This window comes from Cervus elaphus, chromosome 24 (genome assembly GCF_910594005.1).
Source record: "Cervus elaphus chromosome 24, mCerEla1.1, whole genome shotgun sequence".
Taxonomy (NCBI): domain Eukaryota; kingdom Metazoa; phylum Chordata; class Mammalia; order Artiodactyla; family Cervidae; genus Cervus; species Cervus elaphus.
Window position 1 is genome coordinate 64,696,636 of NC_057838.1, and position 19,454 is coordinate 64,716,089.

The window sequence follows — 19,454 nt, forward strand, 5'->3', positions numbered from 1 at the left end:
AAAGTCAGTTGCTCTTTCTTCGGTGTGTCCGGTGTGGTTCCTGTAACTGCAGCGGGCAGGTATTAAATGCTACTGTGCATTCATGCGAGTTGCTTTGCTGCCTGCCTTCCCTGAGAGTGGCGAGTCAGAGGATCCTTGAAGACCCCTCCAGCACCCAGCTCATCACAGATGCTCAGCTAAGGCAACTGGTTTGAGCTATGTCAAGTGTGTTTCCACGCGTGAATAAATAAATCTGCCAGCAGCAGAGAAGGGGACAGTGTGGAGGGGACAAGAGACGAAGCAAGAAAGGGGATGAAGGGCGGGCACTGGATGCTACTGCTTCCAAGTAGGGCCAGGCCCTTTCTGCGGAGAGAGGCATGCGTAAAGATTTCAGACTCTGTCCACTTGAAGCCCCTGGGAAGATCAGCAGGGAATGAGAGTGGAAGAGGGACAAACTCCACAGTGGGCAGGGGGCCCCCAGTTCCTGGAATCCTGCTCAGTCCCCAGTGATTCTCCCTCCACTCTCCCAGGGCCTCAGGGCTCTGGGAAGCCGGTTCTCATTCCTTCTACCCTTAGGTGTAGTTCAGCTCTGAATGAGGAGTCACGTTTGTACTTGAGCAACAACTCGGTACAGACCCCTCTTGCACTTAATCAAAGAGCTTACAGGAAAACGGGTGGCCCAAGACATGCTCATAAATCACCGGCACAAGAAGGAGGCGTGCAATGTGATGTAGAGAAGCACGTGGCATGGGCATGGGGGCCAAGGGGACGTCAAGGGTCCTGCTGGACTGGACGTCACACCACACTGCCAAGTTCATGATTCAGGTGTGCAACAGTGTAACTCACGTATTTCCCATCTGTACATTCATTCACCAAAGGCACCTGGGAACAAAACTGTATAAGTAACCGAGATATTCTCCTGTCATGATGACTCTGTATACCAGGGAGCTTTATAACAAAGTGAAAAGTCTGCCACTCCAAACCACCAACAAACCCCTTCGGATTCCGAAGCCATCAAAGATGGAGGCGTTATGCAGGGCCTTGGCCTTAGGGAAGGCCTAGATGGGTTTCACTTTCATGATTACAAATTAGTGCTCTTTTCCTTGAGTCAGACTTCCTCTTACTCCTTCAATACCACCCTGAGGGTTGGATTACTTTCATATTCACCGAAGCAAGGCTCTATGCAAGTAGAATGATGAAAAGTGATGGAATCGTCAAGTGTTTCCTTGACAGCCTGGACTGCACTAACTCAGAAATTACAAGTAATACCTGCTGGTCACGGAAACGCACCTTTGTCCAAAGAAGGCGCGATGGAAAGCAAGGGAGGGTAGGTGTGAGGGAGGGAGGGAGAAAGGTCACTAATCATTAGGATTAACAAGGAATTTTAGAACACAGGCAGGCTATTTTAAGCATCCTTACAAAAATCACTGCATACAGGAATGTATTAATCAAGACATGGCTAAAAGAATCTCAGGATTCATCAGAGCCCTAACCAGTCACTGCAGGTGACATTTGCTTACTTATGAAACCCTGGATAACTTGCTCTCCTCTCTCCCACCTGGTCAGTCAGCTACTATGTAGATCTGCAAAGAAGAAAACAGAAAGCTGCAGAACTCTGAAAACAGTCTCTAATTAGGACTTCTCAGACTAACTTCACCTTACTCTTCATCCCTGCCCCTGAGTCCAGGGCCATCACGTTCACATAATTGGCCTGTTTCTAAGCATCGAGATGTGGCTTGTCTGAAAATATCACTGTTTCCATTTCCTAGCAGCTAGCCAGGGGCCTGGAAGGAAGTCTTATTAATACCATGAGACTCAGGTAAAGTCTTTCTTTTTTTCCTTACCTTTTCCCAATAGCTCCATTTCTGGTGTGATTAGAAACAGCTCCCTGGACCAGGGACGCGGGCCTGCTGAGTTCACAAAGGTCAGCAGCTGGCTGTCAGCACGGGAAGCAGCAGCTTCTGACGCCACCCCACCCTTTGATGACTGCAAACCGCAGACAGAACGTCAATTCAGGGTATTTAGTGTCTCTCTGGGTCGTATGAGCAGCTGAGGCTGATGCTGACTCCCCCTCACCCCCTACCCCCCCATGCTTACACATCACATTTCAAGCCCAGCACACTTCCCTGCTTCAGAATACAAACTATAAATGACTTTGCTTTATTTTCTGTTATAAAGTCACATAGTCATTGGGAAAAAAAATCTGGGAAAAAAACCATTAAGAAATAATAAAATCATCAATAAGCTCATCATCCAGAGAGAACTAGTGTTAACATACTGACATAATTTTTTTTCTAGTCTTTTCTCTTGCTTTCTGTGTGTACTGGTGTGTGTACATGTAAAGACAGAGAATCAAATTGTATCTACAAATTTCTGCCTTGGTTTTTTTACTTCTCATTACTTCAGATGTATTTCTCCTTGGTGTTCAACATCCTTTGAAATAAATATAAAGAGTTGTATGGAGTCTTCCATAGAGATGGAGTATACTTTGCCCTTTCTCAGCATTTTGGGGCATTTAGGTTTGTGGTAATACTTGAAGTAATACTTATATGAACATTCTCGTGTATAAGTTTGTGTTTCTAATTATTTCCTTATGATAGATTTCTAGAAGTGCAATTAGTGTGCCCAAAACTATTTTTTTAAGGCACTATTTTATGACTATTTTTAAAGCACTCCCTCTATACTGCTAAAAAACTTTTCAAGAAGATTGTTCCCAACTGCCTTGTAGTGCATGAGAGACCTGCTCTCACTGGGATGCTGTTTGGAAAACGCTTATTTTGTGTTCCTTTTGCTGCCAACAAGATAAACATTTTAAAGTATGTTTACTGATCGCCTGCATTTCTTCTTTTGCAAATTTCCTGTTGACATAACTTCCAGCTTAATCATCAAGCAAAACTGAATCAATCATCATCTGACACTGATGTTTCAGACACACAATAAAGGCACCAGCTGTCCCATGGGATGGCACTTCTAATCCAGAGGCCAGTTTCTTCTTATAAATGGTAAAGAGCCCTTCTGGAAATTCAAACTGCAGACCTAAATGTGCAAGTGATGAAAGAAAGGGCCTGGGCTCTTTTAGGAAATAGGAAGATTATTAGATCCACATAAACCTTTGCTTTTATATTTGAAGACATTTAACCAGAATCAGAGAGTGAAAGGGGTGCTCAGAGGTGACTGAATCCCTAATCCATGAGGCCAAGGAGAACCACAGGGGTTAGAACTCTCATCTGCACCACTAATTACAGGACCAAGTGAGCAGGAAACAGAGGTTTCTGGACTTCCAGTCCAGACCTACTACCTGAGACAGTGGCCAAGTGACTGTCTGAGAAATGAAAAGTGGGACAACTGAAGTCCCAAGTCCCTCCTGATATGACAATGTTAACCAAAAGGCATACAGAAATAGACAAGAGATTCCAATTTATACACATTTCAGGAAAAGGAGCTAATACATAAAGAGAAACACACACGTGACTGACAGGTCTCAAAATTTCACCCTAGACCAGCTTGATAAAGTTGTTTGGAGGCTTTAAAATAAACGCTAATTGGAGAGTTCTGAATTACTCATCACAGAAAGTGGATGATTTTCATTTCATCTGAGGCCAACTGGTTTACCAAAACACCTCTGCTAAAGAGGTAATGCTCAGAAATAAATAGTTTTCAGACGCTACTGTTGCCCTGATGTGACTGAACAGGAGCAGTGCTGACAGGTGTGCTGAGAAACAGAGATAAGATGACTTTCTGCATCTTCTTCAGAAAGGTCAGCCTTCTGAGGACTTAAAATAACTCTCCCTCTTTGTGGGGGAGTATGAAGGCATGGAATAGAATTGAACCATCTTGGGAAGAATTAAAAAATATATATTGCATAGGTATATTTCTATTTATACCATATTAGTTGTCCCTTAAAATTGATGGTAAGGCAAATTCCAGGTGGACCTCAGGCTTTGCAAATTTTAGAAATGTATTTAATAGAAACAAGTCACATCCAAAACAGTGCTTTAAAATTATGTCAGAATGCTACAAATCTTTTTCTGCTTGACTATAGTTTTAAAACAATGCAAACAAGTTGAAAAAGTAGCCAGGTCTTGTCCTACATCTTAAATTAGCCATTGGGTAATTTATTGACTCATTCATTCCTTCTACAAATAATGGTTCCAAGGCTGAGAAAAGTGCCCTCCTGTTAAGAAGCCAGAAATCATTTGTGGTCTTTGTTTCTAGACCTACATGCGTGCATGTATGCTCAGTCATGTCTGACTCTGCGACCCCATGGACTGTAGCCCACCAGGCTTCTATGTCTATGGGATTTCCCATTTGATCCCAACCCAGGGATCAAACACACATCTCTTGCATCTCCTGCACTGCCAGGCAGATTTTTTTTTTAACCACTGAGCCACCTGGGAAGCCCTAGACCTACATGAGAAGGAATTATTTCTTAGGTTGTACTTGCTGTTTGAACTTAGCCTCTCTCTATCCAACTTTCCCTACCCAAGGAGAACATTTCCTTTGAAGAACATACATTTTAATCTGTTTATATCGATGGGGTTAAACTCAACTGATTGAAACAAACATTCGCTGAGAATGTATGAAGTCCATGAGACTATGATGGTTAACAGGACACAGGTTACATCCTCCAGGGTAGTCTATGTCTAGTGAGGTAAGGAAATTTCCACAGAGAAGAAATGCAAGGCAGAATGGCAGATGGTATAATCTAGGTTACAAACATTGGAACTACAGTCAGCCCTCTTTATCTGTGGGCTCCACACTTGTGGATTCAACAAACCATCGATCAAAAATATATTAAAAAAAAAAAAATTCCAGAAACTTCCAAAAAGCAAAACTTGAATTTGGTGTACCCAGGCAATTTACATAGCATTTACACTGTATTAGGCATTATAAAATTATCCAGAGATGACTTAAAGCATTCAGCAGAGTGTAAGCTACACGCAAACACTACATCATTTTGCATGAGGGATTTCAGCATCCACTGATTTTGGTATCAGTGGGGGTCCTGGAACTAATCCCTAATGGACACCAATGGATGGCTGTAATTTATTGATACTTCCCTGAGGATTAATGCCGTTAATGTGTTTAGTGGCCTTCTGAAGCAGATGGGTTAATTTTTACACATGAAGTTCCCTGGGACTAATGAGAATTATTTTAAGCATTTAATTTATATACTAAATTAGCTTTCTGTAGACTTAATCCATGTGTGCATGTACAGAATGAGGAAGCAGATCTGAAGATGGGGTAAAAAGGGAGGGAGCTTTAAAGGCACTTCATTTTAATGAAAATAGATTTTAGAGGTTCTGAAAGTGACTTAAGGTGACTGCTAAAATAAATTACAATATATCCATATGACAGGATACTATGCGTAAATTGTAAATGCTAATGTAGAGAGATCAGCAAGATATATTATAAAATAAAAAAGCAAAAGACATATATATATATGAAACATCTAAAAATGAGTATATCAATAGATACATGGAGATATACAAAATATTTTTCTGGAAGAAATCAAGAGAAACTGTTAACAGTTAACAGTTAACAGTTGAGATGGGTAGAAGGTAGGCTGCAGGGAGGAAGATTTCAATGTTCACTTTCTTTGCAGTTAAATTTAAAAATTTTAATTTTAGACATGTATTACTTTTTCATTATTTAATACTTTAATTGTTAACATCAATTAAGTGGACAGAGAGATAACCAGATATATTTTCCCCTTTTCTTCTCTCTTTTTTAATTAATTAATTAATTTATTTATTTATTTTTCTTTTCTTCTCTTTAATTAAAAAAACATTCTAAAAGGCTGTTGCATGAAAAAAACAGCACAGCAACAACTGAAAAAAAAATCTCAGGAACGGTGCTCCAGGCAGAGCGGCAGACAAAAGAACCTGAATTATTGTCCTGGTGAAACACAAGTGAAAAAGGCAGATCGGACATAAAAACCACATTGTTTTAACTGTGCTACTGAGTTGGCAAACTAAGAAACGAGGCTGAAATAAATCTATTTTTAGGTAAATAAGAACTAACAGTTGGTCCTTCCCTTAAAAAAAAAAAGAGATTCTAAAGTATTAATATTAATATATATTTCAGATAAAAGGGAAATGATTTCAGATGTTCAATTCAGATATGCAAGAAGGAAGAGTGAGAAAAGATTAATAAGTATGGAGATCCAATGCAATTTCAGTTGAATGCCCAATAGTTAACCTCTGTGGAATCTGACAAGCGGAATCTGAAATTTATATGGAGGAACAAAAGTCCGAATATATTAATAGTCAAGATACTCCTAAAGAAAAAGAACAAAATAGGAAGACTGCCCTTACTGGATATTGAGACTTGTAGAATTAAAATAAACAATGCCAGTAAATAACTATTAATGGCACAGAAAAAAGAAAATAGACCAACGGACAAAAGAAAAAAAAAAGACCCTGTAAATAGGCCCGTGCATATTCACAAAAACTTGATTTATGATGGAGAGGGCACTGCAGATCAGTGGAGGAAATGATGGACTATTCCATTAAAGGTATTGAGACACTAAAAGCAGTCGCCATGAAGGAAAAGATTATTAAAATTTACTACATTAAATTAAGAGTTTCTGTTCATCAAAAGACACCATACAAATAAGCCAAGAACCAGGAAAAAATATTGCAATACACATAGCATCCAAAATATTTATAGAATTCCTACAATTGATAAAAGACAGCCCAGAAGAAATAAGAGCAAAACACACAAACAGGGATTTAATGGAAGCGGAAACACAGAGGCTCATAAACATAATGAAAACAAGTTAAACTTCATTAAGTCTTTAAATTCGAATTTAACTCACAAATTCATCCATTATAAAACCACAAGTTTGACAGAATTCTTACAGTTGGATAATACAGTCAGCCCTCTGTGTTTTATGATCCGTGGTTGGTTGAATCCAAGCATGTGGAACTCATGGATATCAAGGGCCAACCATGGCAACTGAGCATCTGCAGATTTGGTACCCTCAGCAGGTCCCAGAACCCATCCTCCACGGAGATGCAGGGATGGCAGCACTGTATGTTGTAATGGTGAAGATGTCAAGTAATAAATAGGATGCTCTCCTCTGGTTGTGCCAGTGTAGGTTTATATCATCAATTTGAAAAACAGCCTGGCTTTCTTACTAAAGTTGATCATATGAGTAATCCTACAATTCGGCAATCTCACTCCAGGCACATATCTTAGAGAACTGCTCATGTGTGTATGTCAGGAAACATACATGGATGCTCCCAGCAGTTTTGTTCATAACTGCACAAAACAGCCCAAGGACATTAATGGTATGGACATGAACTGAACTCTGTATTAGAAACTCTATTCCATGTAATGGAATACCAGAGGGCAGTAAAACAGGAATGGAACTACTCTACGCAGCAAGATGGATGAAATTCCAAAAATGCTGAGCAAGGGAAGCAAGAGAGAATATGTGAAATATGATTCTATTTATACATAAAGTTCAAAGACAGAAACAACACATATATCTTAAAAATATTCATCACTGCCAATTATTAAAGAAATGCAAATCAAACTAAACTGAGGTAGCACCTCACACCAGCCAGAATGGGTATCATCAAAAGTCTACAAACAGGACTTCCCTGATGGTCCTGTGGTAAAAAGCCCGCCTGCCAATGCAGGAGACATGGGTTTGATCCCTGGCCTGAGAAGATTCCACGTGCCTTGGGGCAACTAAGTCCTTGCTCAGGAGCCCTAGAGCTGTGACTACTGAATCCTGTGCACTCAAGAGTTCACTTTCCGAAATAAGAGGAGCCACCTCAATGAGAAGCCCATGCACTGCAACTAGAAAGTAGCCCCCACTTGCCACAGCATGAGAAAGCTCACACACACCAATGAAGACCCAGCACTGCCACAAATAAATAAAATGTTAAAGGTCTACAAATAACAAATGTTGGGTGCAGAGAAAAGGTAATCCTCCTACACTGTTGATGGGAATGTAAATTGGTACAACCACTATGGAGACCATAATCTGAAATGCACATCAATGTTCACTGCAGACTATTTACATTAGCCAAGACACAGAAGGAACCCAAATGTCCGTCAGCAGAGGAATGGGTAAAGAAGATGTCATACAAATATACAGTGAAATATTACTAGGTCACAAAAAAGAATGAAATAATGCCACTTTCAGCAACATGGATGGACCTAGAGATTATCATACTAGGTGTAGTAAATCGGACAGAGAAAGACAAATATATATAACTTATAGGTGATATCTAAAAAGATGATACAAATGAACTTATTTGCAAGCAGAAATAGAGTCACAAATGTAGAAAGCAGACTTATGGTTATCCAAGTGGAAAGGTTGAGGGGAGTGATAAATTAGTAGGAGTTTGGGATTAACTTATACACAATGATATATATAAAATAAATAATCAACAAGGGTCTACTGTATAGCACAGGGACCTCTACTTGATCCTCTGCAATAACCTATACAGGAAAAGAATCTGCAAAAGATGGTTTATATATGTATATGTACAGATGAAACTGAATCACTTTGCTCTACACCTGACACTAACACAAGACTGTAAATCAACTGTGTCTCAAAGTAAAACATAAATTAAGTCAAAATATATCAAGAAGTAATAAATATAAGAAAAGCAAGAAAATGCATAATTCAAGATTCAGGAATGGGATTGTGTGGGGCAGAGGCGGAGGTGTAGGAATGGGGACGATCTGATTAGAGAGGGCACCCTGGGTATCCTAAGGGGCCTGTAGAACTCTATTTCCTAATGTGACAACGGGGTGCATGGATGGTCATTTTATTTTTAAAATTGTATAATACATTAAATATACATATTGTATACATTATATACATGTACACACACACACATATATATACATATTTATATATAAGGTATTTCACAGGGAAGAAGCCCACACACACATCTTTCTGAACACCATGGGGAACACATTATGGACCAACAGGGAACGAATTTCTCAATGGATTTTTCCCTAGCTTTTAATCCATTATACACTTTTATCAGAGTGATATATTGAGACAGGATTCAGTCAACCTTGAAAACAGAGCGGACATCAAAGGACCTGATGATAAACATGACCTCACACGAGAAGCTATAAAAAGCCATGTAACATAATGAAAGCTCTTCGCTGCCTCCCAGGTGAAAAATCTCCATTAACAGAGATTTAACTCCATCTAACAGAGAAGAGCTGAAGGGAAGATCCTATGTGAGTAGGCAAACAGCATAGGCTAGGACTGACTCAACAACACAAGTGGACTTCCAACGGTTAAGGCTGACAGTGACCTCTAAAGCATACTTGATAAATAAGAGTTCTTCTGCTACATATATATTCACCTTGCTCCAGAAGAACTGACACCTGCTTTCGGCTGCTATTCAAGAAACTGAATTCTTTTGCAAAGCAGTGTAAATGCTCACCTGTGTTTGACCATTTTTTGATCATGGCAAAAATGACTGAAGAATCTCGCATAGAACAAGTGCATGACAGCGTGCTCTTTCCCTCCAATGTACAAATCCACAGGCATCCAGTAATCTGCCAGCGCTGTGCTGAAAGGGCTGGGAGGAAGAGAAATGGTCATTTATTAAAAAAAAAAAAAAAACCTACTTTGTTACAACTGCATAAATTAGATAGACATTATAATTTGCATATTCCCTGAAATAAATTATGTGAAAGAAAAACAGTGATTTTCATTTCAAAATATAATGAGAAGCTTACATAAGAGAGGAGAAAAATGTCAGAGCAATATTAATTTATGAAATTTAGAAGAACTGTTTCAGAAGTCATTGCTGACATATTTTAACAAATGTGATTTTCACATAGAATGAGGACAAAAGGAATATATACCAGCAATAGAGGTATTTCTGTACAAGGCATATATTTGACTGTCTCGTTTTAATTTTTATTACCATAGACAATAGAGATTTTTGAGTTCTTACCAATAGAGGGCAATATGGCACTTAAAATGGAGACTCACACAGATACTAAACATTCATTCTAGCACAGAAAATCTGTCTTAAAAGTAGCCTTAAAATGCAGATAGTCAGCAAGAGCCTGTATATGCCTCTTAAAATGCCCTTAGCATACGTAAAGTAATTAAAATAGCTCAACTCTCTCTCACCCAACAGGTATTTTTTGGTCAATGGAGGTCCTAAAAGAAAAGTTTCCTCACTGGAAGCATCATTCTCAACCCTAATGGATGCCAAGGAGGAAAAGGCCACTCCCTCTATTTCCTGGCTGGGGTTCTTGTCAGGTGTGGGGCTGGTGGGGGGTGGGAGGGAGAAACAGCATGGGCTGGGGACAGATCTCTTCATCCCCAAGGTAATGCCCTCTCTTGAGGTCATCCAGTGAGGCAAACCTTGGCCTGTGGAGGATCTGCACCCCATGGCTTCCCGTATTTGTGAATTCTCCTCCCCGCACCTCAAGCATGTTTTTCCCCCCAGCGTGGACCTTCGCTCCATTTCAGGCTGGAAGCAGGAGCCCAGGGCTCGGCAGGTGGGCCTGGCCAAACACCATGTGTTTGCATCTTAATACAGCTTGGCTTTCTCTCCTCCAGCTACGATGCCAGAATTCTGGCAAAATTTTAAATAATGTTTCTATATGAAAAATGGCTCCCTGGAGAGATGTGACTGCTCACACAGGCGACAGAAAAGCAAGGGAAGTCAAGGATGGTGCCTGAAAGTAAGCTTGAAATAAACTGAGGAGTGAGACAATGAAAGTAGCTATGGCTGGGATCTATGATCTATCCGGGAAGCCACCCATGCTTAAAGACAGCATGGAAATGCACAGCAGCATTTTACAGGGGGAATGATGTGGTGGGTGGGATTCCAAACCAGGGGCTGTGGAGGTCTCAGGATGTGTCTCACCACTCAGGGCCCCCTCATTAAGCCAGAGTCTCTGTCATCTGTAGGAAGGTTTTCCCTCGAAGCTCTCTGAGAGGTGGAGAGTCTGATTTCCCTTGCACTGTAAGGCTGCTCTTCCTAAATCATTGTTGCCGTTGTTGAGTTGCTAAGTCTTTCTGACTCTTTGCAAACCCATGGACTGCAGCATGCCAAGCTTCCCTGTTCTTCACTGTCTCCCGGAGTTTATCTAAGTTCATGTCTGTTGAATCGGTGATGCCATCCAACCATCTCATCCTCTGCTGCCCTCTTCTCTCCCTGACCTCAATCTTTTCCAGCATCAGGGTCTTTTCCAATGAGTTGGCTCTTCGCATCAGGTGGCCAAAGTATCGGAGCTTCAGCTTCAGCATCAGTCCTTCCAATGAATATTCAGGGTTGATTGCCTTTAGGATTGACTGGTCTGATCTCCTTGCAGTCCACGGGACTCTCAAGAGTCTTCTCCAACACCACAGCTCAAAAGCATAAATTCTTCAGCGCTCAGCCTTCTTTCTGGTCTAACTCTCACAACCATACATGAAATGGAAGGCAATAAAAGCTCCTTCGAGAAGGAAGACCCAGAAGAGGGGCCTCTCTGTGGGTTGGCCGGGGTTGCCTGGTTGGTCCCAGCCGCAGCAATCCCTCTGTGTCCTTTCTGCCTCTGACAGCTGCTGTTCACTCTGGCTCCTGCTCGTTTCTGCACAGCCTCCACGCGAATCACAGAACAGCAGGACTGGGGCAGGCAGGAGCGCCCGTCTCCCTGGAAATACATTATCTCCCAACCAGCGAAGAAAATGGGGGCATTTTTATACTCGGCCTACAGGGTTTCAGTATAACCATTCTCCCGTGGACAAGAGCGAGTCGGCAAGTTCTTTGAAGCACGGTGTCTGTGGTTTCCTGGGCTCTGCTCCAGTTTTCTTTTGTTCTCATTTCCTTCTCTACCCATCTACCCATTGCTCTCTTTCCCTTATTTATTTTTGTCAAAGAAGCACAAGCACATAGTTGAACAAAATCAAACAGTCCCGAAAGGTTTATAATGTCGAACAGTGGCCGCCAGCCCCGTTCCTTCACTACCCTCCCCCTAACTGCCTACTTGTCACTTAGCCACTTTTAAACCTTTCAGATGTTTTTTTTCCTGGCAATTATTTAAAAATATGTTTATATGCTTTGTTCATTTATCAGTTTTGGAAATTATCTAGTGACCGTATGTGCGAAGAGGTCATGCTCTCAGCTCACTATCTTCTACCCTCCCTGTATACTTACATCATTATTTTCGGTTAAGTTAATAACTTTACATATTTACAACTGCACAAATGCAGTTCACTGCGGGGCCAACGAGGGGACTACCAAAGCTCTTCCTTTTACTCTTTTTCATTTTTCCTATACCTGGGATTTACTTGGCTCTGAAGAATCTAATTTAATAATTGAACACACTCACTACAAGAGCCTGTTTCAAAGAATACCGTTGACCCATGGCTTCCAGCTCTTTCATCTCTGGACCCACCGGGTGTTGATGGCAGTCTGTGCCCTCCTGGGAGGAGCAGACCAGAGTAGGCATTGCCTCCTGACTTGGGACTCTCAGCGTTTCCTATCTGGCCTGCTCAAGAATTTTCAAGCTGTGCTGGGGTCTGAGGCTCTTCGACCCAATCCTTCTGCCTTTGTCCATTTTTTTCATAGGTGTCAGACCTATATCCCAGTCCAGGGCTTGGCTGCCGACTCCTGCTCCCTCACCTCTTTATTCCCCAGAGGCACCTGCCCCCATAAATCTCTTGCCCATTGAATTCTATCTTGATGTTTGCTTCATGGAAGACCCAGACCAACACATGCTCATGAATTCAGCAGGGCTTTCTGTACCTCTGAGTATTCTGAGGGTCAGTATATCTGAAGTAGTACCAAGCAGAATCCACAAAGGTATCCATCGTATCTGTCTCTCTTGTGGCTGCTCCTTTGCACCTAAGAAGGAAAGAAAGTTCATCGATTGGCTTCTTTTTAAGTATTAATACATTTTCCACCAGCTTTTCAGAAAGCTATAACAATTAGTATGAATTCAAAATGTCACAAGAACAATGCCACATCATGAAAAGAACAGTTCACAGTATGGGCTCTCTTTGTACTGCGGAGTACACAATACTTTAAAGAAACTTAAAAATGTAAATCTTAGACAATTAAAAGCCCTATTCTCTACTTCTCTGAATTTAACATGGTAGAATATCTAACAGGAATCTTATCTCTTTATGCACTCACTTCTTAGGCATGTCACGACTGTCTTCAGCCAATGCCTACTACTCTATGATGCTTATGGGGCACATCGGTTTATGAAGAGAAGTTGAAAACCAAATGTAGTGAGATACTGTGCTGAAAAATGAACTTGGTTCTTTTAAAAAAATTTTTCCTATCTCTATCTCTTGGGGGAGAGGAGCAGATATCCACAGTGGATATCCACTGCTTCCTGACCTCAGGAAGATAAGTCACCATGGAGACCCAAAAGCAGAAGTGTGCTGAAGCAACTCATACCAGCTTGTGAGGATTGACTCTTGAGATCTCTTCCCAACGATGGGATGAGTGATGCCAAGGGGTCGTCTGAAGTTAGCCCTTGGAGGAAGTATCTGTACCATAGAAATGGGCCAACACTACAAATCAGAAGCCCCACTCCAGGATCTATTTAGTACACACTCACCAACACACCATTGTCTAAAGAAAGGCTCCTTACAGAAGGTGAAGATAGCCCCCAGTTCAAGACAGTGAATGGAGGGAGATGCGTGGTATGTGAAGGGTTGAAAAGAAAAAGCAGTGCTCATCCTAGGAATGTGATACGTGGAGAGGTCTGAGGTTCCGGAAGGGCCCAACCACCAAACCAATTTTGAAACGTGTCAGTAGGATGACGGCCCAGCGGACTGGAACATAAGCCACCACTTCTGGGAAGGCAAGAGACGGGACCCTTAGCCAAGCCTGGCCAAGGAAGATGCTTGGCTCCCTTGAAGACCCCTCAAAGGCATGGATCAGTAGTGGATGGGGGTCGCCAGCTATTAGCAGGGACCCTTTGTGGCTGTGAGAAGCCACAGCAGGAGAACACAGCTCAGACTACAGGCTCTTCCTTCTGAAGCATGGAAGTGGGACCAACCATGCCTCCCAGTGCTGCCTTCTTGGTGGGATGAGTCCTTGGGGGCGGGTGGGGGGGGAGTTGTTCTTGGAAAATTTGAGGAGGGGGATGATGTGCCCCAAAGAGGAAGTGATGAATCCTTTGCTAATTTAGCACGTAAGGGCTTCAGTCTGTTTTTAATTTTAAAAATAAAAGAAGGAATCTAAAAAAAAAAATAAAAGAAGGGTTGCCTTTATATGTTGCATATGTGAAGCAGTTCATACTGGCTTTCCGAATATTACTGGAGGAAACAGTCACTCCCACCTCCTGCTTATTAAATGGAAGTGGCTGAGCAGAGAACACAGGAGCCCACGCCTGGCAGGGCTCTGGGCTCCCAGGGGCCTCCTGCCTCTCAGTCAGGGCGCCTCCCACTGGGAACAGTGCTGGTTCCAGGGGTAGGGGCTTATCGGAGAGAGCCCCAGGGGACCCCTAATCCTGTTTCCTACCACCCAGGGCTGCTCTAAGAATCTGATCTTAACAGTGCATCTCTAAATGAAAGCCAGGTCTCTTTATTTGGAGAGTAAGCAACCAGAACACATACTATTTTTGGGAAATAATTAGAAGGTAAATGTCTCTTCTTCTTCCTCACTGTTAGGGCACACATACGATTTAGGAAGGAAATGCAGGACTCAGCTAATAAAAGGGGCTGATATCTGACCAAAACTTGCCATGCTGATTTTTTAACTGGTCATGGTGGATTTGAAGTTGACCAACACCTTTTATGGCTGACACTAAAAGCTGGATTATACAGAAGAGACTACTTGGTAAGTGGGAGGCATAGACAACGGTGATGGTGACAGCGTTACTACCATTATTAGCTCCAACATTAATAATACTAAAACTGGGTGGTGGGCACTGAGCCAAATGCTTCCCGGGCTTTATCTCATTTAATCCCCAGTAACTCTGGGGATGATGAGGGAGACACTACTGACGTCCCCACTTTGCAGATGGGTAACTAGGGTTCAGAGAGGTTGAGAAATCTGTTCAAGGTCCTGCAGCTCGAGGGTAATGAATCTACCTCTGCTGGAGTCTGGTGCCCATGGTTCCTACCACTGGGCTGTCCCGCTTGGCCACATGGGCTCAGCGGCTCTCAGCCCTGCATGCTCATCAGATTCAACAGGGAGCCTTGACCAAGCTCACCCCTGGGGTCTGCTCTCCAGGAATCAGTAGACAAGGTAGATCTTACCCCCACCACCAAGGCCCTGGGCAGCCACAATGGGTGGGCTGAAGGCTGCCCATGTCTCCAACAGAGAAGTACTCTGTTACTGCTTATCAACAAAAAGGGTGTGCTATCTCTCCCCTACCTGGCCCAGAGCTTCCTACATTCCGCAAGCCCCATCGCAAACCTCAAAACTGCCTGCGTGAGCACCTGGGTAAACTGCTGGCAGGCCGGGGCAGAATGTCGCTAATACTTCCAGTTACAGGGTGTCTGCTAGGAGCCACTGCGCTGGGTTCCATGTGTTAATTCTCATCTTCTGAAACCCCTTCATGGGGTTATTTTCGTTCCTGATAGGGAAATCAGTGCTTAGCAAGCTTACGTGACTTTCCCAAGACCACGTAGCTGGTGAGGAGGCCAGGCCAGGACTTGAAGCCGTGAGTGTTGTCTCCCCAGCCCGAGCCATGCACTTGCAATATTGTTCAGTCACCCAGTCGTGTCTGACTCTTTGCGACCCCATGGACTGCAGCACACCAGGCTTCCTTGTCCTTCACTATCTCCCAGAGTTTGCTCAGACTCATGGTCATTGAGTCGATGATGCCATCCAACTAGGTGAGTATCTAATTACTGACCTAGCAGTGGAAGTAAGAGGACTAAGTTATTTTAAAACTTTAAAAACAACCCCAGCATGATCTACAAGGCAGAGAAAAATGGCTTTTCCATAGAAGGACGAAGGGAAATACCATACTTTGTTATCTGTTATTTACTTTTTAATCAGTTGGAATGGCATCCTAAAAAATCACATGGGAGGGACTTCCCTAGCGGTCCAGTGGTTAAGACTTTGCCTTCCAATGCAGGGGAGGAGGGTTCGATCCCTAGTTGGGAGCTAATACCCTACATGTCTTAGGGCCAAAGAATCAAAAAATCAAAAAACCAAAGCAGAAGCTATACTGTAACAAATTCAATACAGATTTTAAAAATGATCCACATCAAAAGATCTTAAAAAAAAAAAAAAAAAAGGGAGACACGCCAGTGAATTGACAGAAAACATAATCCTACTTCCAAAATGAGAATTAAGGAGATATGACATATTTCAGGATATTAAAGAATGAGACCCCTGAGTACACTTGTCCTCATAGCTACTATTCTGCTGCTTGTGATAAAATCTCCACTGTTATCATAGTCACTCTGTGGGAAAACGGTAAGGCGTTTCCTCTTTTCTCTGAGAAGCTCTTTGGAATATAAAATGAAGGAAAGTGGTCTTTTCCAAAGCTATGATGAAAATGTGTAGCTTTTCCATCAGTTGGATCGGCTGTTTCTGGAAAAGATGTGAATTGATATTGCTGCCTCCACCAGCCCAGAGGAGAGGAGAGGGCACCCATCACAGGGCTAGGCTCCAGATTCCAACCTCCTCTTTCTAAGATTGCAAAAGACCCATGTTATTCTTTCCAACCCAGTGGGAGTCCAAGAGGAGAGTTAGCAGAAGGAGGGACGGGGCAGTCTGGCACTCCAGCAGGGGTCGCGGCCGAGGGGCGTGGCTCCTTACCTAGGGCAGGAGCAGTTCACCCACTCGGAAGCCGAGGCCAGTGGGGAGCCTCCCTTGCCGGTGAAAGAGGTGATGCTGGGCAGGGTCACGGGCAAGTCCTCCAAAGGCACGGGCACGGGCCCACAGGCCGGACAGTGGACCATGGGGATGGGCGTGCCCCAGTACCGCTGCCTCGAGATCAGCCAGTCCTTCAGCTTGTCACTTGTCACATCACCGCCCACTCTCTCCCTCCGGGCTTTCTGAGTCAGGGCTAGAAACGCAGCCTGCCGCTGCATACCTGTGAACTGAGAGGGGGAGCAGAGCGGTAAGAGTGAGCTGCTACCCTGAGGCCACCACCCTGGACTGCCACGGTCTGGAAATAAGTATCTGGGGAGAAGATAGAGCTCCAAAAGGAAAAGCCAATTTTGGTCAACTGCCTCAAGGAACCAGTTTCCCTGGAGGAGGTCACTTTTCTCAAGCAGGAGATTCCCAAAATAAGGTATTAGTTATTCCGACAACTATACTATTCTGGGATCAGGTTCAACTTGGAGTTGAGAAGCTTTTAGATCTTGAAAAAGAACATTATTTTTGGCTTCCCTGGTGGTCCAGTGGCTAAGGCTCCATGCTCCCAATGCAGGGGACCTGGGTTCAAGCTCTGGTCAGGGAATTAGATCCCACATGTCGCAACTAAGAGTTCACATGCTGCAACTAAGATCCTGTGTGGCCAAAATAAATAAATAAAATAAAAGTAAATAATAATAGTAATAAAAGAACATTATTTTGGTTTCATAGATTTAGAAACGAGGCTGCAAGACTGTTAGGAGTGGGGATGAATGCAATGGTAAATGGTAGGTTGTAACTTGCATCAAAAGGAAAATGCACCATCAAGCTCACGTGAAGACCATGAGTTTAGACGTAAATTCTCAGGCCCCACCAACCTCCGCAGAGTCACTCAGTCTCTCTGTGCCATCTGGTGTCGCTTCAATGACTTCGGAGTAGGACAGGCCCAGAGTCTGGGCTAAGGCGGAGTCCTCTAAGCTGGTGCTGGGAATTCCTGTTCAAGGTGAAGAAATACAAAATGTCTTCTTTGCAAATGCCCTAATCACAAAGGGACTGCGAGCACTGACACTCAGCATTAGCTTTTGAAGTGAGACTCTATCTTTTTTAGTCAGAGAAATTATCAAATCACATCGCATTCACTGAGAAAAGGGAGAACAGTCTTGGGGAAACTCACCACCCTGACACCATGGTGTTCCGTATTGACCCTACTTTCTTTACGTCTTATTCCTTTGTTTACTTTCTTTGAAAACGATTACTTGTAACTCTAAAATATACAACTTCGGGTGCTTCTGTCACTTAAACAGTGAATCACAAGCACCCGGGGAAGCCTGGTTTTGAACTCCTTCAGTGACACAGCACAGTGGGGTGCTCTTGATCAGCAGGGCTGACTCCGCTAGCGTCTCCCAGCGCCCCAGAAACATCCACTCGGGCAGGAAGTGGAAAGCTGGCAACTGTGTTTCTCCATACTGCGCTCTGTTCCCAGAGGCAACAGTACATTCTGAATAGACATTTATTCTTCAACCCACATACGCCCTTGAGGAGATGGAGCTGAGTGTAAGGAAATCGCTCATTCAGAGGATCAGGGCCTGCTGTTTCAGCTTCAGCTCTTCAGAAAAATAGGCTTTTCAGCTGTCAGTTCTGTAAGCCAGGGTTTCTCCACCTGGGCCCGATCTGACATTCTGAAGTTGGCTGTGGGGACACAGCACGCCACACGGCAACTGAGAGAGAGAACTAAGGGTCACACACAAGACGCTTGCCTCAGATTCCACGAACAGCCTCTCTGGGACGCTGCCCTACAAGGGCGACTTAATGTTCGGGTGTGGGTTCTAAACCTCCCTGGTAAGATAGAAAACACCACGGTATGATGGAAAGCTCTGTGGTGTTTGTTCCAGCTGAGATTGTCGACAAAAAGCATCTAATGAAGCAAATAAACTGTCAGAGTGGACTTGAAAGACACTGAAGGGGGAGGACAAATGGCAAGCAACGAAGATTGCTGAGAAGTGTTCATGGACAAGGAGGGAAGAAAGTCATTTACTCCATTCCTGTGTGGTCTGGAGTAACTCAGAGAGATCTGCAAATGGAGATGTGACCATAGAATTTACCTGACCGCATAAAGCTCGCGCTGGGCCACCATGTTGGTCATGGAGGGCTCAGCAGAATGTAAGCTATTTGTAACATGCCGGTAAGATGGTGAAAACCCTACTTCATCTCGTTTACTTTCGTTTCTGTTATTCTTGGAGCGCAAGAGACAATAACTGAGAAAATGTTAATTATGCAAGTATGCAAAATGAAGACAATAGGAAAACTGATTTTCCATGCATACCCAAGAAAATCAGATTTCTCTTTTTCTTGTTCCCTTTTTCTTCAGAACTCTCAATATTGTGCCAGTACTTTGACTCAAAATACCAAATGAGGGGAAAAAAAAAAGCTACATCGGCAAGAGCTTCCTTTACTGTTCAACTTGGCTGGCTATATTAACGAATTTTACTAATTATAAGATGCATTAAAGTACTAGAAGGAATTATGTCCCTTAAGCAACATATTTTCTAGGTTAAACTGTCAGATAAGAATGACTTGAATGGCTAAATATCTTGTTTTCTGGGTTGGTGTTTCTTCAAATCACTTTGTCAAAAAAGGATCTGGGGACTGTGAGGAAAAACATGGTTTCAATAAGCAACGCTATTTCTTCTGTGTCCTAGGAGATAGAGAGTG

The 19,454-nt window shown here is 42.9% G+C and overlaps 1 protein-coding gene across 1 annotated transcript in view; it reads right to left on the reverse strand.

Moving 5' to 3' along the window:
• The window catches only part of LARS2 (leucyl-tRNA synthetase 2, mitochondrial), a 145,769-nt gene that overhangs the window by 29,758 nt on the left and 96,557 nt on the right, over nt 1-19,454 (reverse strand). The window contains exons 11-14 of the mRNA XM_043886184.1: nt 17,621-17,736; nt 16,704-16,987; nt 12,717-12,815; nt 9,408-9,545 (exon numbers count right to left, since the gene is read on the reverse strand). Coding sequence (XP_043742119.1) covers nt 9,408-9,545; nt 12,717-12,815; nt 16,704-16,987; nt 17,621-17,736 — 637 coding nt within the window. The remainder of the gene's footprint in view (nt 1-9,407; nt 9,546-12,716; nt 12,816-16,703; nt 16,988-17,620; nt 17,737-19,454) is intronic.